This window comes from Urocampus carinirostris, chromosome 3 (assembly GCF_059441175.1).
Source record: "Urocampus carinirostris isolate Australia breed hairy pipefish chromosome 3, RoL_Ucar_1.0, whole genome shotgun sequence".
NCBI lineage: Eukaryota > Metazoa > Chordata > Actinopteri > Syngnathiformes > Syngnathidae > Urocampus > Urocampus carinirostris.
Genome location: NC_142351.1, coordinates 24,876,959 through 24,900,824, shown reverse-complemented (window position 1 = coordinate 24,900,824; position 23,866 = coordinate 24,876,959). Strand labels below are relative to the sequence as shown.

The window sequence follows — 23,866 nt, the reverse complement described above, 5'->3', positions numbered from 1 at the left end:
CTTACATCAGGGATCTTGTTCGTTTGTTCACTACTCAGAGTTTGTTACCATAGGTGAGGGTAGGAACGTAGATAAACTGATGAATCAAGATCTCCTGGTGAATTCGACCTTCTGACTCACCCTTATTCTCCAGACCTTGCCAGGCAGGCTATGGTTGGAAGACACTCTCCGGTCCGCTTTCTTAAAAAGATGGACCACTACCCCAGATGTACTGTCCCCGATGTGTACTTGATGTTGCAGAGGTGAGTCAACCATGACACACCCACAACATCCATAGGCTTAATAAACTCTGAGTGGATCTCATCCACCCCTTGAGGCTTTGCTACGAGAGCCCATCTCAGAGTCCCCAGGTTCTGCTTCCTCACAGGAAGACTTGTTGAAGAAAATGAGGAATTCTGCCCGCCGCTGCCCACAGCATCCCTTTTTCACAGTTTTCAGTGTTGATGGCACACCGTTTTACTCCCTTAAGACATCAGAGGGTGGACCAGAATTTTTTTAAAAACACCCGGGAGTCTCCTTCCATGGCCTCGCCAAACTCCGCCCATGACAGAGCTTTTGCCTTACTACCGAGGCCGCAATCACTTTGGCCATGCGATACCTGCCAGCTAATTCCGGAGTCTCACAAGCCAGTGGAGCTCAATAGGACTTCTTCTTGGGCTTGATGGCCGAGGGTTGCCACCATGGGAGGCACCACACGGCCGCAGCTACAGGAGCTAGAAGTTCCCAAAAGACCCCTACAACACGCTCGGGTCTACTAAGTCAGACTGGCATCTTCCCCCACCTTTGAAGCCAACTCACCATCAGGTGGTGACAGAGCTCCGCCCTACTCTTCACCATAGTGTCCAATACATGCAGCTGCAAGTCCAATAGTACTACTACTAAGTCGATCATCAATCTCTGGCCTAGGGTGTCCTGGTGCCAAGTGCACATATGGAATCCCTAATGTTTGAACATAGTGTTTGTTATGGGCAAGCCGTGACAGACAGAGAAGTCCGATAACGAAACACCACTCGAATGTTTACTACATCCAGTTTCTGTAGCCGAGGATCGGTCAAACAGGTCACGAACCCATCGTCAGATAATTGTCATTCTAATTAATTAAAAAAAATAGAGGGCAATATTTCCTTCATATAAGTGCATTGCATGTTAGTGGTTGACTTATTTTGTTGGGGGGAGCTGGAAAAGAGTAATAGTATTTTTATTCATGTTGATGGGAAAAGTGTGAACATTCTGCAAGGGTGATCACGAAAACACAACTTGTATCTCAAGGCACGGTGGTCTATGTGCTTCTTATTGGACAACAATGCGACAGTGATACCTCTACATACGATATTCATTAAATTCCAATCTGCGCTTGTATAACAAGCCAATTTTACCCATACAAAATAAATGAAAAAAAATTAATTTGTTCCCAACCTCCCGAAATCATCGAAGTTAACCTATTACAGCTTTCAAAGACCTCTTCCCGATAACTAAAACACAACAAAATAGTACTTGAGCATACAATTACAGTAATAAGATAAAAAAAGATGATAATAAAATGACTAGTTCAGCGCCAAAGGACCGGCAAAGGAATCCCATGCCCAGCAGCTGTATTTAGGTTCTAAGGGCTGCGAAATTCTCAGGACTTGGATTTTCTCATGTGTTGGGTAAGATTTTTCTTTCAAAATACGCCGTATCACGAATGTCTCACATCTCGAGCAGCTCATATGTAGAGGTATCACTGTACTCAAAACATTAGTCAAATGCACGGCAAGATTTCCTTCAAAAAGTACTTCATTGTTTACAGGTAGAAACAACAAAATGGATCGGATTTCAACCTTTTAAAGTGCTGCTAGGGGTTACTAAGGTAACACTTAGTTAATTAACAAGTAAGTGTGCGTCATTTAGTAAAAAGAACCACCCAAAAAAAAAAAAAAGGCGGCAAAAACATTATTGTTGCTTACAATTTTCCTTCTTTTCTTTGGATTTTGTTCGTCCGGCTTTGTCTTTTTGGCGCTTGGTGGGCGGGATGAAGGTAGGCTCCTCCAGTGCGTCGTGCGGATTGGGAATTGACTGACAGGCGCTGCCTGCGTGAGAGGAAAAGGATGCCAAAGTCTTGCTATTGTGTACAAGACGGACAAACAAAGCGCGTGTGATTTACCGCTTTGGAGGATGTCTACTTCTTCCCTCTTGGCCTGGAAGGTGGGGTCCAGGTCCTCAGCGATGTTTCTGACCTGCCGCGATTGTCTGAAAATGCAGCATTTGCATGTCAGTGTACAACGCAGGGCTGAAAAGGGTCAAGACGAGAAATGTGATATGGCTTAGGCAGGTACATTAGTGTGGAGATGGGGCTGTGTGGCTGGCTCTCTGGAAAACCGTCTTCCGTGGGGAAGGGTAGCCCCTCCGAGTCCAGCCTCTCTCTTTGTATCTGACAGAAAGACAAAACGTTGGTCAATCCAATAAATGTTTCCTAAGTACATGTAAAGTGACCAGCAGAGCTGATGTACAGCAATTACTGGTTTTATACATTGAAACCAAAGAGCAAAGTCAAAGTCAGTTTGTGTTCAACCAAGACTGAAACATTATTGACACACAAGCAGACACAGGCAGAAAAGGGTCAGGGTGACTGTTTGGCCATTTAGAATGCAGAAAACAATGCAAGACGAAAATCCACAAAGTAGCTTAACTGCAAAAAGTAAACCGCGATCGAGTGGGTAAAAACTGTTTATGCTATACAGGATAAGACGTATTCACTTTTCGGTGTGGAATAAGATATTTTTTGCCCCTCACTATAGGACTTTCCCTACTATACGACATCAACAGAATCTTATTTTGGTGCTCCTAACTAAAATGTACGTTTCCAACACGGAAACCTCCTATTGGTTGACGTTATATCAAAGGCTTATCTGCAATTGGTTTGAGTTATCGCATGATGAAAATACAGATATGCCACTGTCAGAATCTTTTGTGCTTTTGAGTCGATGATACAATATTGCACTTCGTGTACTGTATTTGCTATGAGTCTGGTGCTAATATAACCATGGTAACGGCGCTTGCGATTATGAAGAATAACAAAGAGGGCACACGAATTGCTACCTTTGCTGAGCTGCATGGCCATTACCAATTGATGATCATGACTTTTACACTGGCCAACAATTGTTGACTTTTTGAATGTCGAATTTCTACAACCGATTTATTGCATATTTTGCACTGCCAAATCAGGAAATAGCATCCATTTCTCTCAATCGGTCAGGTTTGTGAGCCAAGTCAGACGGTGTGACAAAATTGATGGATTACATTTTTGTGGTCTTATCAGCTCATTTTTTGTCTACAAGCAACATCTTGAGTATCGGTTGTAAGAATAAAACATGTTTGTCCAACAATCTATACTGATTACCAGAAGGGAAATATTCCTCACTGTGAACTGAATGATGGACATTGATGAAGTTGAATAAACGTCATTTGCATGTTGCGTCACCATAGATTGGTAGGGGTGAGGTTCGTCCCTTTTCCTCAGCCAAAAACGTTGGAGATTGTTTGAAGTGGCAAGATCCATGCGGGTGCCCTCACAATCAACTCAAAGTCAAGATGATTGACAGGAACAGGAGCAAAATTATTTGTTCTACAGTAAGTGTTTTATTTGGATTAAATTCAAGTTTATGCTGCTTTTGGGTCCATTAAAACACAGCACCTTATCAGCCTCACAGCATAACATGTAGCTTTTCCCTGCCACGTTAATATGGTATATTACCATGAAATCGAAACCTGGACACCTGGAAATAGAAACCTAGCAAAGACAGCCTGAAGAAAACCTATTTTATAGCATTAGATGCGGTAAGAAATATGAGTGAGGTGACTTATCTAAAACTCATTAAGGTCTTTAAGAAGAGAAAACAGTGCACATACCCTGCTTTACATTTGCAGTAAGAGTCCATCAGAGCAGACACATCAATTTCTATGTGAAGTTGGTTATTAGGATCTTTGGACATCTTGATGCCATGAATATGAGTACATAATAATTAAGACCCTTTTCTACTGTTTTTTTTTAGATAATTCAGCATAATAAGGAAGAAATGATACACCTATGCTATCAGAAATTGTGACTAAGAGTTTCTTGCTGTTGTTTCGGCCGCCCTATTTGCTCCGTGTGTGATACATGGATACCGTAACCATGGTGGGCGTGGTTTGGCGCTCGCTGCCGTACGTATTAATTCTTACTTTGGATACCGGTTGAATTCTTAAAAGACGACAATGCTAGTTTTCTATGTAGAAGACGACACAAATTTTGGCATAGAAGACGTTAGCTTTTTTGGGGAGAAGACAACCACGCTAATTTTCAACTGAGAAGACGCTAGATTTCTATGTAGAATTTTCGGCATGCCAATTATCAACCAAGAATAGTGCAACATTAATATTTGACATAGAAAATGATGACACCGTCGTTTTATTATTCTAGATTTGACACACTGTCAGCCTTTTAGAAGCTATTTATTTAGCACCTGTCTCTCACGTGCTGTCCTTCGGTCGTGATGACTCATCATAGCGCGGGTCTCCCGCCATGATGCCGGTCCTTCCAAGTCACGCGACAGGCGGTTTGACTTGATTTCTTGCTTTTGCATATAGTGAGCGATTTCCTGAGAGAAACAAGAGCGACATTACCGAGGACCCTGGGACAAGAAAGAATGGTAAAGGCGTCCTCTCTTACTTCATCTTGGGCAACCTGTGCCACCCGGAAGTCTCCATCGGGATGACGAGTACGTGAAAGTGGCTGTAAAGTCTGACCAAATACACAAAAAGGGATAGAGAATTTTAAAGGGTCCCTAGACACAGATGAGGAAATGACACAGCAAAATGTGCCAGACTCAGTTTTGGTTGCATCGGTAGTAGTAGAAGTAGCAGAAAACACACATTAGTGAAAGTCAAGTGACAAACATAGTACTATGCCATTTGGCCAAGGGCAGGTGTTGATATCCCAATGTTGGAAGGGGCCATAATGGATCACCCTTCAAAATAAACCAAACAAGAAACAAAAAACAAAAAAAAAAAACAACAACAACGCAAAAAGTTATGTTTTGTACGGCTAGCACATTCGCCTATCACGCGAAAGGTGCCGAGACTGGTTGGGAACACATGTTGGCCGGAGAGGGATGGGCGCTACCAGGCTGTACTTGCCCAAGACACACCACAGGAAATGGTGCTCCTATAACCCTAATGGTTAAGGGATCCAACCAACCAACCATAACCCTTATAAGGAAGGCAACACATACTGTAATATGCACACATACATACATACATATATAAATACATTATCGAACAGTAGAACAAAAAAATTTTTTTTCCCAATCACTCAGTTTCTAACAATAACCTTTAAGGAAGTATAACGTTTTTTTTCATTGGTCTAGCTTGAGAAAGAGTAGAAAGTGCATTTGTGTGTGGCATACCCTCGCCAACAACTTGTTTTCTTTCTCTTGTAGCTTTCGGGCCAGCTCCTCATCATGCAGAACCTGCTGTAGGTCTCCAAGGTCCAGGCTCGCCTGGGTCTTCTTACTGGTCCGCGACGCTCCTAATGAGATTAACGTGTCAGAAATCAAGAATCTAAATAATGATTGAGGAAATGAAAACAAACGAAGAAATCAGGTGGCACATCACTAAAGTGTAAAGCAAGGATGGGCGCAGCAAATCACACAAGGATGTCAAGTTTTCATTTCTGATGGAGAAAGCAGGAATTAAAAAGCAAAACACACATTGAAGGTGTAAACTTTTGTCACATTGAGCTGAGAAACCACAGAAGCACCACGCGAGCCAAAGTTTTCCATCGGAAGAAAAACGAAGAATCAGACTGGGGGATACAAGAGCGATTGAAATTCCCCTGCAGGTGGCCGCTTGCTACATTACCTCCTGCCGAGTGTCTCCACCTGAGCCAGCGGCTGAAGTTCTGCAGAGGACGCCCCTCTGCTCCCCCGTCTGGCTCTTCTTCTGAGCTCAAACATTCTTCGATGGTCTCGTGCTGACGCGAGCCAGCGTCCCAGCGAGAAACACTCCCCGTCTCGTAGTCCTGGCATCTTCTGCTTCCGTTGAGTACCAGATTGTTGTGGTGACCATTTTCAGATTTACAGTAATCTTGCCCACTGCTATTCCGGCGAGATGATCTCCTCCTCTCCCTAATGTCGCCATGGAAACTGTGCCTGGCAGGGGCAGCCCTCTGGAAGGTCGTCTGCTGTGGCCGGCCATCTCCACTATGACCGATTTTCAGCGGCGCTCCGCTGCCTCCCAAGCGGACAGGAATTCCTCGTTCTCTTAAAACGTGGCCCAGCATCTCCCAGACTTGCACGCTGGAGGACGGGCGCTCATTGTGACTTCCGACGTCCCCAGCAAAGTGAACGTGTTTGCCTGCGTTATCCCTGAAGCTCCATGTCCTGGATGAGTCCCGGTTGTGTGTCCGAACGGATTTGCTTCGACAGGGCTGCCGTTCTCGTATTTTAATAGGCTCCCCGGACGTCGACCATGTTCCGTTATCCATTTCCCGGTTCATTTCCTGTTCCCAGTCTCCTGCCATCCTCTTGTCCTGATGACAGTCGTCATAAAATTGACCACAGCCATCACGCTCTTCCGTAATTCTGCTGGGAAGATAAAAATTCCTGGTGTCTCTCTCTCTCGGTAACCGTAAAGATGACCTACGATGGAGAGGCGCTGTGTTGTGTCTTCTATTTGTTCCATTTCCAAATAAATCAGATTCTGCATGCAGTGACTCTTCAAATTCCCTCAGGAGTTGACCACGGAAACGTCCTTCGGTAGACCATGAAGTTTTTGATGCCTTTCCCATGGGGGAATACGGCGGGGGAGGCCTGCTGTAATCTGGGGGGTTTGAAGCGGGAGAAGACTGCCACCTGATGGTAGTTGGTGAGTACTGGTCTCGGCTTAAACTATGCTGCCTTGGTGATGGCGGTGCAGAACTGCCCTGGCTTCCTTAATTTATGCCAAACATGCAAACACAAAAGCAGGGAGGGTACGTGAAGCTGTTAGCATGTACTCAATAAAAGTCAGCCATCGGGAGCTAATGCATTTTTCAGGCTGTTACAATGAAAGGATGTAAAGCAATGCTGGTTTGAGAAAAATAAAGTGATGTCAGTATCACCATGCAATTTAATGACAGAAGATGAAAGATCATTTATGTTGTTTTAACAGCAATTGTAAAAGACGACCTCAATAACAAATGTCTGTTCTTATACTTTTAGTTTGTCCTTTAGACACATTGATAAGCACTGACCTGCATTTACAAATGTAATTTAACATGTATTTATGAAATCTGCCTGCATCAATTCATAGAAGTTTGACATTTTAAAGAATCTATACAAGCAGCACTGCTTCCAGTGTGTCAGGGAAAAACTAACATAATTTTTGTCTAATTAAGTTTTAGATTGCTTGTTTTGCTATGGAAATCTAAAGCGTTTAACACACTTCAGTTTCAGAGTTCAAAATAACTGTAATATAATCCAGAAGACTAAACTTAAATAATAACAATAAATGGCAATGGATCACCACTGATTTTTTTCATTTAAAAATGATTTTCATAGACGAAAGGCTGGTGTGTTTATTTCTCCTGTCTTCTTCATTTTTTTTTGATGATGAAGAGACTGATCTTATCTTTGATTCTGATCCAAATCAGGATTTTTCTGATCCGTCCCATCCCTAAATAGAGATTTTAAGACTTGAATTTGTGTCATCCCTTTTTTTGTAACATCAGACATTTGTTCCCAAGCTAGGCTGGCTACCCAAAAAAATGTATTGATAGAAAAAAATCTTTAAGTAGGAAAAAAATGTCACGGTTTGGTTAAATTCAAGTTACAATCATACTATTATGCACTAACCTTTGATAGGGAACTTTACCTTTGTATAGAAGTCAAAAAATAAAATTAGGATGAAAAAAAGTACTTGTAACAAAACAGTGGTGCACCGTGCAAATCTCATTTTGTGCAATGAAAGGACTTAAAGTGTACCATTGCCATGCTGCTCTTCGTCCCTGGCTCTCCTTATCCTCTGCTCTTCTTCCTCTTGCAAGTGTTTAGCCATTTCCTTAAGACAAATAAGCGCATTATTATTGATATCAAGCCATAATGAAGATGCGCCAATTGAATAACATTGAACGTATGTTTGTCCTTCACCTCCATTTATATCCAGCAGGTAGTATAATAACACAATACGAAAGCAATGCTTGCTGACAAGGACTTTGTAACCAAAGTTTGGAGTGTTATTATGTGGGATACGACAAAGCTGGAGAATTCATTATGGAATGTTAGTATTTCCTGGTTGAGTAGCACTTATAAAGGTATCGTATAGGTTATCAGCTGCTGTCCCTAAGCATAACTTGAACACCAACACGTCAACAGATGTCTGAACAGAAGTAGCACATTGTCACTCAAGAATGCCAGACCTATTTCTCTTTGAGGGTCTCCACAAATTCCCTACCTGACTTGCTCAATGGTAGCAGAACTTCTGTGATCTACCATCTACCAAAGGAAAACATTCAATTTTGCAACACAGTAAAAACGCATTTCAGCATCTCTGCTTATATCAGCAGAGATGCTGAAATGATGTAGTTTGCAATGTCAGGGCAACCATGAGGTGCCCCGGGTATTTGGCATGTTATCTCACAAAGCCTGATGCCTTCTGTTACTTAATTAGAAGTATCACTTGCCTGCAGGGAAGGATACCTTCACTAAACACCTCAAATGGAATGTCTTTTATAGACAATAGATACATTAATGGTTCATTATTTAATACAAAACTAAATCACTCAGGATATGCCCTTTACATGTACAGCTCTCCATAGTTGATCATGAGCTACAAGCCTCGAGGAATCACTAGGGCCCTTTAAGCTAGCAAAAAAACCTCAAGACGAATGGTATCCCTAGGAGGTGATGAATGACCCCTGCCATCACCTCTTTGACCTCACATAATGCAACAAGGAACATTTATAAAGGGGGACTCAAAAAGGAGAGCGTGAGGTGAGCTGACGGAAAATATGCGCTGGAAAACGCTCCACTGGAGCAGTACAAGAACTCTGTCTAGAATTTTCTTTATCTTCAAATAATTTTGTCATTCATTTGTTTAATTGGAAAAAACACTGGACTGGGACTATTGAAGGATGATGTTTTTTTCAAATTATTATTATAGGACTTTTACGTGCAAGGGAGAAGAGGGTGATTAATGGCTAGCATCTGGTTGCTTCACTGCCTGCAGCAGCAATCCCTTTTCGTTTGTTTCTTTATTTTCAAAGTTTGGGTGCGTCTCTAGCTGCCTATGAATAAATATGCCATTTTGAGCATCCTATAGTTCAGTCATTTAAAAGGGAAAAAGGAGATTCCACGGGGGCCCCCAAACTGTCAAAGCCTTTTCATGCTGAACTTAGCACACACTGAGTACTGTTGGGCGACCCACTTATTGTACCTTATATGCAAGTAGGAAGATGAAAGAAACTCTAATGTTATGGGGAAATCAGCACGGGTTCACGGAGAGGTCTCCTAACTAAATCTACAGACATATTTCACAGAATCACTCAAAGGCTGCTGTTACAGCTGTTTTCGGAGCGGTGCCTAGATTGTTGACAGTTTGTCAGCTTTAAGGGTGTACTTTTAACTCCAATCGGTGCGCTAATAATTCACCGCAAGCTTCTGAATAGCCCAAATTCAAAGAACTGACAATAAACTTTGCATTTTTTTGTCCTTCAGATGGCAAAAGCACACATGTGCGTCCCAGACCAAGAGATGACAGCATAGATGATGATTTATGGTTTGAATATGCGTCTAAACCAGACCTGGGCAAATTACGGCCCGCGGGCCACATCCGGCCCTTTGTACGTCTCTGTCCGGCCCGCGTAAGACCAATCATAAACACCATAAATTAAAAAAAAAATTTAAACTTTTATTTTGAAATTTTATTTTGACTACATATACACGTCATAGACGTAGCGCCTTCACGCGCGTATACACTTGAGTGAGTGAAGGTGATACTGTTCGCCAGGGTACCCTCAAGATGTTGGCACACCCCAAGAAAAGAAAAGTTGATATTTTCAACAAGACATGGACTGCCAAATATTTCTTTACAGAAATTAAAGGTAAAGCAGTGTGCTTAGTCTGTGGTACAGGTTGCTGTGTTTAAAGAATATAATTTGAATCGCCACTACACGACCAAGCATGAAGATGAATACAGAAACCTGTCTGGTGAAGAGCGTGCAAGGGAGTCTGATGCATTGCTAGCAAAACTACAAACCCAACAAGGATTTTTCACTAAACTTCACACTTCCAGAGATGCAGCCGTCAGGACAAGTTATGCAATTTCTCATAAAATCGCCAGAAAAAGTAGGGCATTTTCCGACGAAGAGTTTATTAAGGAGTGTTTATTGGACTCTGCTGAGCTGATGTGCCCAGAAAAAAGGGCGCGTTTGAGAACGTTTCACTCTCCCGACGCACTGTAACGAGGCGGATTGAGGAAATCACGGGAAATTTAGAGCTTCAGCTGAAGAAAAGAGCGGCGGACTTTGGCTTTTTTTCTCTGGCTTTGAATGAGAGCTGCGATGTACGTGACACCGCCCAGCTGCTCATCTTCTTACTTGGGATAACCGCAGACTTTCAAATCACGGAGGAGTTGGCATCCATGCAGTCAATAAAAGGGACAACCACAGGTAATGACTTGTTCAGAGAGGTAAATGCATGTATGGATGTATGGACATGTTAGAACTGAAATGGAACAAGCTTGCAGGTGTGACAACAGATGGTTGTCCAAATCTGAATCGGAAATCGGAAAAATGTTGGACTTTTAAAGAGAATGCAGGATAAAGTGACAGAAATGAACCCTGATCAGAAATTGACATTTTTGCATTGTATCATACATCAGGAAGTGTTGTGTAAGACAGTGTTAAAAATGAAACATGTTGTTGATTCTGTCACTAAAATAGTTAACTTCATCAGAGCGAGAGCTTTAAATCACAGACAGTTTGTTGCTTTGTTGGAGGAAAATGAGGCTGAACATGGTGACATAAGCTATCACTGCACTGTTAGGTGGCTCAGCCTTGGCAAAATTCTGAAAAGTGTCTGGGACCTGAGAAACCAGATTCATGAGTTCTGTGTTCAGAAAGGTCATGACGTCTCAGAACTTTCAGATGAAGACTGGTTGGCAGACCTCGGATTCACTGTGGATGTGACTGCACTAATGAACGAACTTAATGTCAAACTGCAGAGCAAGGGCCTTTTTGTGCATGAGATGTACAGTGCAGTGAAGGCTTTTATGAGAAAACTGCAGCTTCTCTCAAGCCAAGTGAAGGACAACATTCTGACCCACTTGCCAACACTTAAGGAAGCCAAAAGATCAGGCGATCACCTCCAAAAGTACTCAACCATGTTAGAAACATTGCATGCAGAGTTTTCAAGGCGATTTCAAAACTCTTGAGAGTGAAATGCACATGGTCTCTTCTCCCTTCAACTGCAGTGTGGATGATGCCCCAAGTGAAGTTCAGATGGAACTCATAGATCTGCAGTCTGACACACTTCTGGCAGATCACTTCAAGTCAGTCTCACTGCTGGATTTTTACTCCTCCCTCAAAGAGGAGAACTTTCCACACCTGAGGAAGCATGCTCAGAGGATCCTAGTCCTCTTTGGATCTACCTATCATTGTGAACAGACATTCTCAGTTATGAAGTTTAATAAATCCAAACATAGATCCTCTATGACTGTTGACCACCTCTCAGCTGTCCTTCGCATAGCCACTTCAGACATTCCGCCAGATTCCAATGCCCTTGTTCAAGCCCAGAACAGACTGGATTATTCTCACTGAAGAGGTAACATGAGGTGGAGAACATTACAAGTTATTGTTTGTGGAAATTAACAAGTTAAAAATAAATTGCACTGGTTCAATGATTGTTTTTCTTATTTAACCAATACACCACAATTTCACATAGCCTAATATAAATATTTACAGAGTGCTATATTCTTCTGATTATCAGCATCAGCTATTCAAAATATTTAATTTGAGCATTTTACAATGAAAGAAAGTTGGTGGCCCTCTGACACAATTCAGGTTTCTCATGCGGCCCCTGATAAAAATTAATTGCCCACCCCTGGTCTAAACTATGGCCTGGGGTCATTCGTTGTTCAATGACCACTTCTCAGTTGTGCTACTCTAAAGATGCAAATGAACTATTAACAACGTCTAATTCAAAACATCAACAATGAACAACAATGTCAATGTTAAAAAAAGGAAAATCTTAACCCAACCTGATAAAAAAGTTTTGTGTAAAAATAAATACAAACTAAAAACAACCCGCCAAAAGTATTTTGGTATGTTTTGTTAAAATGCAGTAAGAAAATCCATTCTGTATAAGTGTCCCTTTGTGGTAACAACAAAAAAACTGAAATCCTTATTTTAAGCTTAACATAATTGATGAAGGGCAAATAAGCACAGCTCAACAACGACTACCCCATTCCTGTTTTTCTCCTTTTTCATGTTGGCGCGGACCCAAAAGACATTCTTTTTTCTTTTCAAAGACTTTCCTTTTTGCTTCCACTTGAGTATCGGCCTATGTTCGCTGTCATTTCGTCAGGGCCACCTTTTCTCCTTTTATTTTATGTTACCAGAGCCAGAACTGAGCATTCACGTTTCACCCCAGTTCAAATAACTCAGGCCTTTGGAATTGGTGGAATGACTGCGCCCCCTGATGGACAGTTCCTAGACGTAGCCAGTAGAGGTAAGATCGGGCCAAAAAAAAGCACCCGAGCCCGACGCAGGCCCGAGGGGTATTAAACCCGACCCGGACCGAGCCCGACTAATTAACTGGATTTGCTGGCCCGGCCCGAGGGGGCCCGAAATTACATATTTTATTTATAAGGAGGGGTGATTTATGATAACAAATTAAACTCTGCCTTTTGTTACAACATCTAGGCCTAAGTTAAATAAAACTGTATAAACATTTACATCTTTTATATTTCTGTGTCTGCACTGCAGATGTTACATTAAGCGACAATCTGTCATTGACGTTTTTTTTTTTTTGAGGTAGCGAAAACATTTAAGGGCGTCCGTCATTTTGACGACTTGATCATTGTGCCATAATCCACAGCAGCAGTAGTAGTACGTCCTTAAGATTTTAGCGCAGCACTTTCATTAAGCGGGTGTTGACGTGTTGTGCCCTTTTCCGACTCCTATGCAAATTCCCCCCTCCCCCTGATCGTATTCTATATAAAACGCTTATTAAAACAATAAAGCGAGCTAATTATAATAATTGGGAGATCCTAGTCTATATAACGCGTTTATTTAAACAATAAAGCGTGATTTTATTCTGCAAATTGCGTTTTTTAACGCGGATGAAAATGTCACCAACGTCAATGTACGCTTCCGACAAAAGCGATCGTATTCTATATAAAACGCTTATTAAAACAATAAAGCGAGCTAATTATAACAATTGGGAGATCCTAGTCTATATAACGCGTTTATTTAAACAATAAAGCGCGATCGTATTCTACAAATTGCGTTTTTTAACGCGGATGAAAATGTCACCAACGTCAATGTACGCTTCCGACAAAAGCGATCGTATTCTATATAATACGCTTTAAAACAAAATAAAGCGAGCTAATTATAATAATTGGGAGATTCTAGTCTATATAACGCGTTTATTTAAACAATAAAGCGCGATCGTATTTTACAAAATGCGTTTGTTAATGCGGATGGAAAAGTCACCAACGTCACTGTACGCTATGATTTCCGCAATCACAACTAATTGTACACAAATAATATTTATTTGATTTACTATCTTCCTTGGTCTAGTATCCATACATAGTTTAAGTATATATTTTTAATGAACATATATTTATAATTATTAATTAATTTAAAAAAAAAAAAAAAAAAGCAGGACCGAACCCGACCCGACCCGACCGTATGACTGACATTTCAGGCCCGACCCGGCCCGAAATTGCCTCGGGTTCGGGTTCGGGCTCGGGCCATAAATCTTAGGTCTAGTAGCCAGGTCGCCCCAAAGAGAAATTCCTCCTCACAGATTCACGCCGCTAAATTTTCGCCGTTGGCTTCAAAAACAATTTTAACAAGGGCCCATTGGCGCACCATCAATTTGGAACAGAGTGTCACCAGATATCGTAAAAAAGGTACCACCTTCCTAGTAAAAAAGAAGGAATCACACCCAAGAGTCGTAATTTTGGTCCAGCATCACTGCCCCTTTAAAAAGAGGTGACAAGACCAAAGTTGCCTCTGTAGGTTTCCTGGACTCGCCTGCACGTTATCCGCGCAAAACAAGCCACGCCAGCCTGCATTGCGGCCTTCCATCGGCAAGCGGGGCATAGGCTGAAACACCTTGGAGCACTAAGGAAAAGCAACTTCAGATGCAGCTTGCAAACTAAAGATTGTGCAGTCGGTTCTGGGGGAAAGTATTAGATCATGTTTCTACCCGAATTGATTAGCTTTATAGCGGGATGCTTTTAGTTTTGTTTTGTTTTTTGCTAGTAACAACCTTTTTACAGTCGATTTTCCCAGTATCCCTTGCATTTTATTTCTCTTGATTCTTGTTGATTACATGAATTAGTAAATCTTGTGTGTTATATTACTCTGCCTTGTTCCTTGGTTCCATCTCTTTCTGGATTAGTAATTTATATCAGAATTCCAAGAACTCAAAGTGACAAGTTACCGTAAATTCCGGACTATAGAGCGCACCTGATTATAAGCCGCACCCATCACATTTTAAGGGGAAAACCGATTTTGTCCATACACAAGCCGCACCTGTTTATAAGCCACATGCACCCACATAAAAAAAAAAAGGAAATTAATCCAAGCCAAACTTCATGTCCCGCGATTGAAGCTAAATGTCCTTCATTGAAGCACACAGTTTAAAAATCACAGCTAAAATGATTTAGGTACTTAAAATTTGTTGCAGACCTGCAGATTCTGGGTGCCCGTTGATAGTAATCCAAGGAAAAAAAGTATATATTTCCAAAGGTAAGGGTGGGAAAAATATATATCCATTATTGTCCGCCGTGTCCACAAAAACTCACCTTTACCGGTCCCCACTTTCCCATCAGTCCGCGTTTGCTCCGCCCCTCTATTTTAAATTTGCTCGTGCAGAATAAGTGTCTCAAATAAAAACATTACAAAAATATACAGTTGCAAATACATATTACACATATTTACAAAGAAAGACATTACATCGAGAGAGTTTTCAAAGCTTTAATAATAATAATATAACTTTCGTCCTAAACTCGCATACCTGCTTATTAGTCTGTTAAGGAAATAAATGTCGCATTCGTTAGGATAACGGCAGATCATCCGCTTCTTCCTCCTTGTTAATGACGTCTAAGTTGTCTTTCTCAATGTCGGAAAGAAACCCTATTACAATGTCATCGTTCCACGCACCCTTACTTCAATACACCCCAACAATATGCCCGTTTGCTTTTGACCTGGAAGCTGCGTCATGAGCCTAATTTTGTGCAATTTGCATAATGAGGGTATGTTTACGCACAGAAGTTATGATCTTCCTCGGCGCATATATTCCACCGGTCTAAATCCTACCATACATAATCGAGCGCCGCTGGCGGCCGTTAAAAAAATGACATAAATTGGCCGCATCTCTGAATAAGCCGCAGGGTTGAAAATTTGGGAAAAAGTAGCGGCTTATAGTCCGGAATTTACAGCAACTTAAAACTAGATTAATTTGTAGTGAGTTTCAGATCATTCGGACAAGAAGAGAAAGCTCAAAACTAAACCTTATGGTGAAGCGCTAACGAGATCTAGAGGTAAATTCATTAACTGATCGCACTAGGGAATAATTGTTTTCAGCACTAAATATATCAAATTAAAGAAAAAAGCCCAGCATTGATTCACAACACCAAAGCAACATTGGGATTCTGATTGAGTGAATTTTGGGTTAACCAATGAGGAAAGAATTACAAGAACGCACGACTGATGATGAGTTCTTAGCAATTTGCATTCTTGTTGTTGTTTGAAACAAAAAATATATTTTAGTTTTACTTTAAAATAACAATTTTATACAGTACTGTGTGGCTTGAGTGATGTTTGACTTATCAAAAACATTCATTGCGGTCCTCAAAAATGTGTACTTGGAGTAAGTGGTCATCTAACTTTGTGTGGCAATATTCTAAATATGTACTTTAATTTAAAAAATAAAAAAATAAAAAAAATAATTATCAGATTCACATTGCCATTTGCATGCACAGAAATGAAAGCTCATTTGAATAGACTTGAAGGTTTGCGTTCACCTCGTCATCCTGTTCCCTCCTCCAAGCCTCCTCAGCACGCTTCCGGATCTCCTCTTGGATGACACGAGCATACTCAAAGTCTCGCTCCTCTCTGAGAGACGGACAAATAAAATCATGTCAAGACAAAACTTGGCTGTGTGCTGGATGTGAAAACATGAACAAATAGCAGTTTGGCAGCTGATCACCTACAGTTGTCTGGACTCTTGTCTCAGCAGGGCTCTCTGTCGAGCCCGCTGCACCTCCTCTTCATCCTGGAGCTGCTTGGCTACACGGATGTCATTTTGCACCAGCTGGTTCTTCTGAATGTTGGTGGAGTAATACTGTTCAACTAGATGAGAAAAACACAAGGTTGCTGTCAAACTAAACGGGTTGAAGCATTGATTTGTGTCACGAGTCAAGTCAAATGTATTTTTATATTCCTTAATCACAGAGTCGCAAAGGGCTGTGTAGGCCAGAATTCCTTGATTGGAAAACCACATGAGTTCAAAATCTTTTGGGCATTAAAGACAGTTCAGCACACTCTTGTACTATGGTATTCATGGGCATAAATGGCTCGGTCGTACGGTTTCTCCCATACTTTCCAAAGGCCCGCATACTAATGAAAACAGTGATCAAGTTTGAGTCTTCCACAAGGAAATTTACCAGCATTTTAAATGATCATTCTATTCATATAAGAAAAACACACATTTATAACTTGCATATATTGCTTTAGATAGCGTTAATCTCTTTGCTTTCCTTATGTATAAATTGAAAAGAATATTATTTAAGAAGTAGCATTGATGTACAGTATAACTTACTTTCCTGCTCCTGGAGATTGTGTGCCAACGCGCCATCTTCCAACACAGCAAAACTCTGGCACACTGAAATGACGAGACAACCAAAAGTTAAACTGTAATCAGATGAAAACGAGAGTCCAATGCGGTCAGAATACAGATGGGTGTTTAGGGAAGAAAAACTCAGAGGAGCGTTCCTTCACATGAAAAAAAGCAACAGGCCGTCCCTCTGGCATCAATTTATGCACACACTGTAATGATGGGATAATTACACATTTTACATTCAGTTATAAGGGCACGTCGTGCATGGCCCTCACACAAGGGACTAACTGAACTCTAGATACTGCATTTTACTAAACTTATAATACAGACGGGCTATTGGTAAAAGTAGAATTACAAATAATGATTCAACGTTTGTTTTTTTTCACACTTAAAATCTGGTTAACTCTTCAAGTCAGCTCCTTTTTTCCTTATGTTTTGTCAATTGTTCATCTAAGCTATTGAATTTGAATTCAATGTAACCTTGTATCTGATGATCAGTGAAAAAAAACAATCAGTCATGTCCCCTAACTTGCACACAGATTCAAATCAGTAAATTAATTGTGCAGATAAACAATAATCAAATTTTTATCGGTTTTTGTGACTTGAAGGCAGCCAGTCTAAATTTACCCTTTGTGTCTAATCCCTTTAGCAGGCTGGCAGATGTCCGTAGGGACCGCAGGGCCACTTACTGTAATAGGCAAGTGCCCAACACATGGGCTGGGTTGACACATTGGAAATGCGAATTGTTGAGGCTGTCTGAGCCAAAATGACTGCACGTCTATTAATAACAACATTTAGAAGATCTCTACTGCAAAAAAAGGACACATTTTCTGCTGACCTTAAAAAGGCCTAAAACAAATTATTTTCAGGAAATAGTTTGAATTTTAAGTATTATTTTATTTGACTATATTTTGAACTTTTTTGATGATCTAAAACTTCTGTTACCAGAACTATAACCATAGTCCATAAATCAACCTCAGTGCAATGATATATTGGCCTGCTTTGAGAAAATATTAAATACACGAACAATAGGAATATTCAAACTTGTTTAGAGTGAGAACAGGTATGAAAAATGTTTTCCTGTTTACTCAGTTTCTGTTGCATTCTTACGACCCTTGGGTGGTTTATTGATTGATTGAAGAATTCTTTTTAAAAGAACATTTGGGCCAACATTTTGGAAGCTCAAATAAAAAGTATTTTAAATCCTTAAAGCCTTCATTGAAAGCTTTTACGTCAAAATTCTCTCAAAACCGTACCTTGGGAGCAAGTAAATGAATTAGAATGTACCGATTCTTTTCCAGAGTTGGTCCGTGTAGTTATTTGGTAACTGTAAAGCACAACTATAATCAGTATTTGAGAAAGAAATCCTGGTAAATAACTATGGCTGTTTACCTTCCCACCATTAGCATCCTTGGCTCAATAATGAAAATCCATAAAGCTTTTTTGTATTCAGATAGCAATCCCAAAACAATCACCTAGCTATTCTCGAGTCAACCCTCCAAATATTACAGGGTGATGTTAAAGCTCAATTGTAATTTGACAGCAACAACCTGATCACACAAAGTGTTACAACTTCAATGTTTACAGAGTCGCCGCTGAGTTGATAACATTGCTCAGACAAACGGGGCGGAGCCTGAGTTCGTATTAAAGAAATCAATGCTTTAATTCCTCTAATGGGAAACTACTTCTCTGGGCATAGCAGCCGTCAGACAAAGACTAAAGTCTGTTGACACTACAAATGACCTCTGGAAGTCTACTCAGGGAGTTAACCAATTCTAAAACAGACATGTATTATTACTTACACCTGTTGAGGGCCATAGGGGACTGTCCGCTAAATGGATTTCCAAGTGGCCTAATGCTTTCAGTCTGCCAGAGAGGAAGGATTAGGTCTTGGATTCGGTCCAATGAGACAAAACGACACTTTAAATCACAAGTTGACTGCAAATCCACAGAAAGGACCCAAGTAAGCAGTGAAGGATTTTAGGAAATGCAAGTATTTCTCTCCATGAGTGTTGTGAGGGCGTGTCAGAATTGCCGGTTAACTTGTTTTTCCAAAACTCTTGGCTCACTACTGTCAAATTAGCAAGCAAGGGGAGGGACGATTGGTTCAGGTGCCTAACAGGTTTGAAGGATCACCATGAGGCCTTCAGGGCCTTTGTAAAAAACACACACTTACTAAAATCTAGCATCGTCACTTTTTTTAATCAAGTTTTTGACTTGTACGAAGGTTTCTGCAAATTATCCGCATGTTGCAAAACATTCTGTGATAAAAATGTAGTAGAGCAGTACATGCATCCTAACTCTTTACGCTAAATAAATTAATTAAATCAAGTTTCAGGAATTTGGGGCCTTTTTCCAATGGCAGATATTTTGGTTTTAACTTTATTGTCATTGATATCAACCTGGTGAATGTGTGCACTGTGATTAGACATGGCACACCAGGGTACACACGCTAATATATAGTACTATTTGTCAGATTTAATTACATTTTGCATTTGAGTTTTTGGTTTAAACTTTATGTAAATTATATATATATATATATATATTCCTGATAAAGAATAAAAAGTTAGTACAATGATCTTCTGGTAGAATAACAGTTAATTTAGCTCATTTTAAAAATGATAGTATTTGTTTTATGATATTTTTGTGTTTCTATTTAGAAAAGTATTTTCATATTAAGAAAATGAGAAAAACATACCTTAACTGACATTATTATCTGCCATCTGTCTTATGGAATGGGACAATTAGAATTATTTTCTCATTGTTTTATGCATTTAAATACATTTTTTACCTCATTTTAGTAATAATTTCCCGTTTTAAGATATACTTATGTGTTTTCTAGTAAAATAATACAAACATATTACTTGTAGGCCAAATAATTAATTTAAAGCTATATAAATGGGATTATATAATTTTTTAAATTCATTTATAAAATTAAGATACATTTTACAAATATTTTAGTCAGATGAAAATAAAAATCCATCAATCTGTCCATTTTCTGCACCGCTTATCCTCACTAGGATCGCGAGGGGGTGCCAGAGTCCATCCCAGCTATCTTCGGGCAGTGGGTAGGGGACACCCTGAACTGGTTGCCAGCCAGTTACAGGGCACACAGAGACAGACAATTCACTCGCTCATTTACATCCAGGGAAAATTTGGATCTGCCAATCAGCCTGCTATGCATGTTTTTGGAATGCGGGAGGAAACCAAAGTGCCTGTAAGAAACCCACACAGGCAAGGAGAGAACATGCAGACTCTGCACAGGGAAGCCGCAGCAGCCAGAATTGAACCCTGGATTCCCGCACTGTGGGGCTGCGCGCTAACCACCCACTCACCGTGCCGCTGAAAATAAAGATCAAAATCCGCAAAATGATCTGCCATCGGCATTATTAGTTTGCACATTTCACTAATTACTTTTTTATTATACCAGAAAGACAAAACATAGTCAACTAAATGACTCTGAATTAGGATGTTCTCCTTCCTGACAAGCTGCGGAAGAGTGACAGAAAAAGAAGGAGAACGCTTTGATTAAAAAGAGCAGTTAGCAATAACAATAGCAGCTGACAGCGAGTGGCTAGAGAAGGAAACAGGTGGACAAAAGGCTGTTAAAATAATTCGAAAGTAAAAATTACAAGAAGCGGATGCCTGAAACACAGGACTCAGCAACAAGTTTGTTCAAGTTACAGCTGTGGAATATAAGTAAGCAATGAACCAGTGCCTAACGCAATTCAACTTTGCAAATTTCTCATACTTTCATTGTGTAGTACGACAATGGCAAAACATGTCAACTTCTTCAAATGGTAGTTTTGCTATAATAGACATTTCTAGACCTACAATTATTAACACATGTGACACTACATCGGCTTTGGTAAGTTAATTAACTCATTAATGGTTTATTTTTTTCCCCTTTCAAATGTATCAAATTGTTTTATGCCACAAGAGGTCACTAAATAACACACACTGGGCCTTTAAAATGGGGAAAGCGCTGTAGATATATTTATTTTCCAAGTGCATGTTTTCCCAAGCACTTACCAGCAACGACGCTCTCAAAAGCAAAGCGACTTGGCAGAGAAGAAAATGACTTCATTCTCCTTTTCATGGGATATTTTGATGTTTCTTTTTTCGGTAACATTGTGAGGCAAACTGGCTATTAAGAAAGAAAGAATGATTAATTATATTTTTTTGCTCACTAGCTAGGAAAGAATATAACAAATCTAGGGGGTCAAAAGGAAATTCCAGAGGGAGCTGTGTTGCTTCGGCACATGGAGCTATATCAGGAGCAGCTAGACAAGACCCAAAACAGGAACTGATAAGGGGCATGAAAACAAAGACAACGCTGCTCTCTGGGAGGGAATGTGGGACACAGAGCACTCGCATCTCTTGAGGAAACACCCTTGAGTCAAAATGTCACGACAGCATGACTGTCTATTCAACATGTTTAGATGTCTGATTTGCAGACTTCTAAAGTGTCACCGAGTTTACGGCCACTGTGCTGCTACACGGCCCTGCCCGACAAAGCGTGAACGCAGCACAGTGTGTCCTTTGTGTGAACAGGCACGGGGGTCAGGCCCCGAACGATCGCCCCTGAAGCGCAAGACGTGCAGACCTATTTCCATTCTTGTCATTAATGCAGACGTGCCAAAAATTGACCGAATGGCACCCTTGAAATGAGTTCACGGACAAGAAGGTTTTTAGATCACGGATATGTTTTGTTTGCCATGGGTTTCAAAATCCTCTGCTTATAAAGTTTAACTAAACTTTGCAAATCTGCACAAATATATTTTGATGATATAAAGTACACAAAATAACTTCATACTTGTCTCACAAAATGAACTATATTGCATTGTTATTTCTTTCTGTTGAGATTGTGCAAATCCCCTCCCCTGTTATTTCCTTAGGACCTTTCACCTTCAACCTTTACAGCTTTATATATTAAATGTGGCCTCTTACCTATTTAAGTCTGAGGAGGATGTGTCTCCTAAGGTTGTTCACAAATGGATTGTTGAGGTTATAGAGCAGCTCTAAACAGCGGGGCTGCTGTATGACCATAGTGGCCATGAGTCACTAAAATTTAAAACTGAAGAAGCCTTTTGAAACAAGGACATGTTTTCAAAAAGAAGTTCAGTTTATTCAATTAAAGATTTGCAGAGTTACCAAATATATTTACACACCATACTCTGGGCCAAAGGATGATTTAAAAGAAAGAAAGGAAATAATCAAAATATTTAGCGTACATAGTCTTGGTTTTCTTTGGAGTACAAAAACTAAGAACTGAGGAAGTCTTCTGAATTCAAGGAGTAAATACCTTCAACAAACAGTTCTGATGATTCTATGGAACCTTTGCAGAGTTTTCAAATACATTTACACACACTAGTCATAACCAAAGGTGAATTTTGGTTAAACTGGATTAGCATGAAATTATTTTTATACTGACTAGACTCGTGCGAAAAAAACATAACTAAGTGAGAGCATTTTTTTAGATGTGAGGTCTCTCAACTCCAGACCCCTTTTGGGGTCAGACTTGCTTTTAGAGTTTAGATTAGAGGGTTATGTTAGGGGTAAGGCGCGAGGGAATGCATTCTGTCTTTTATTGTCCTCAAAATGGTTAAGTTGAAGATTTTAGACGCGAGCCCGCGAGTGTGTGCTCTCACCTTCTTGAACTCGGGGGAGATTGGATTGATCAATCTGGAGCTCTGCCATCACTGGGCCATCACTGTAACAAATTGATAGAAAACAAAACATTGACACGCGTCAGCAATGAAAGTTCCATGACAGGTTTAGAAATATGCGACTCATCCCGAAATTAGTCACCTTACCAAACGCTCGAAATTACACTATCTATGAGAATCAGCGACGTTTTATTTAAAATAAAGAACGAAGTAGATTTTCTAACGAACCTTTTATCCCAATTGGTTGCCCTCGCGGTGTTTTCTTTATACACAAGTAGCATATGACAGCCAGCAGCCACGTTACCACTTTCTTATACTGATACCTTTAAACTTGAATGTAAAAAACGCACACCCTTTAAAGGTAACTCCGGAGTAAGTTTTTAAGGAATAAACACGACTGTTGGTCAATTGAAACAAAAGCTCGAATCGACATTGAAACTTGAAGCCACGGCTGACTCGTATGTGTAAGGGGCGGATACCGGCTGTTGCATTCGCGTGTTTCCGTGCACTCGTAACCTTCAATTATTCACCGTAATGTACGAACAACTTTAATATATGTTTTGCTTCGGGTCCATCAATAATCAATATAAAATAACTGAATACGTAAGCAAAAAATGAAGTTCGTCCAACTCAGCAGTTTTGTGGTAAAGACGTCTAAATTATAACCTTTATTTTGTCCTTGAATGCAGCATGATCTCATCACACATTTTACAGCCAACTGCTAGTCTGAAGTAACCATTTTAAGGCGTACTGTACTTTCCACTGCACCTGGGCTAGTATATTAAAGGTTTTCTTCTTCATTTGAAAACGTTTATAAACGTGTTTAAAAAGGGTTTATTTTGATATCAGTTCCTTTTTTATAGATAAAATTGTCTTGTAAACATTTGCCTATTCATCCCAATATTATTTTAAAAACTTGTTTTCCTCATTGAAGTACTGTATTTTATTACTTCTCTTTAAATGTCTAATCTCGTTTTAAGAATGGCCACTACGTTAATATAATCGACAATAAAGACAACTCTTATTCTACAGCGTAACATTCCCTAAATCACAGGTGTCAAACAGGCGGCCCGCAGGCCAAATCAGGCCCGCTAAGGGATTGAATCCGACCCGCGAGACAACACTCAGAGA

General features: G+C 40.2%; 1 protein-coding gene across 1 annotated transcript; it reads right to left on the bottom strand.

Annotated features, from left to right (window-relative positions):
* Positions 1-1,570: 1,570 nt before the first annotated feature.
* On the bottom strand, positions 1,571-23,212 carry ccdc187 (coiled-coil domain containing 187). The gene is made up of 13 exons (XM_088331233.1): positions 22,964-23,212; positions 22,718-22,779; positions 17,049-17,111; positions 16,441-16,579; positions 16,252-16,342; positions 7,980-8,055; positions 5,878-6,948; positions 5,424-5,545; positions 4,688-4,759; positions 4,482-4,616; positions 2,316-2,410; positions 2,131-2,229; positions 1,571-2,065 (listed from the first exon to the last, which is right to left on the bottom strand). Exons 1-13 carry the CDS (start codon positions 23,014-23,016, stop codon positions 1,933-1,935), a joined length of 2,211 nt encoding a protein of 736 aa, XP_088187359.1. The 5' UTR covers positions 23,017-23,212; the 3' UTR covers positions 1,571-1,932.
* Between the last annotated feature and the right edge of the window lie 654 nt (positions 23,213-23,866).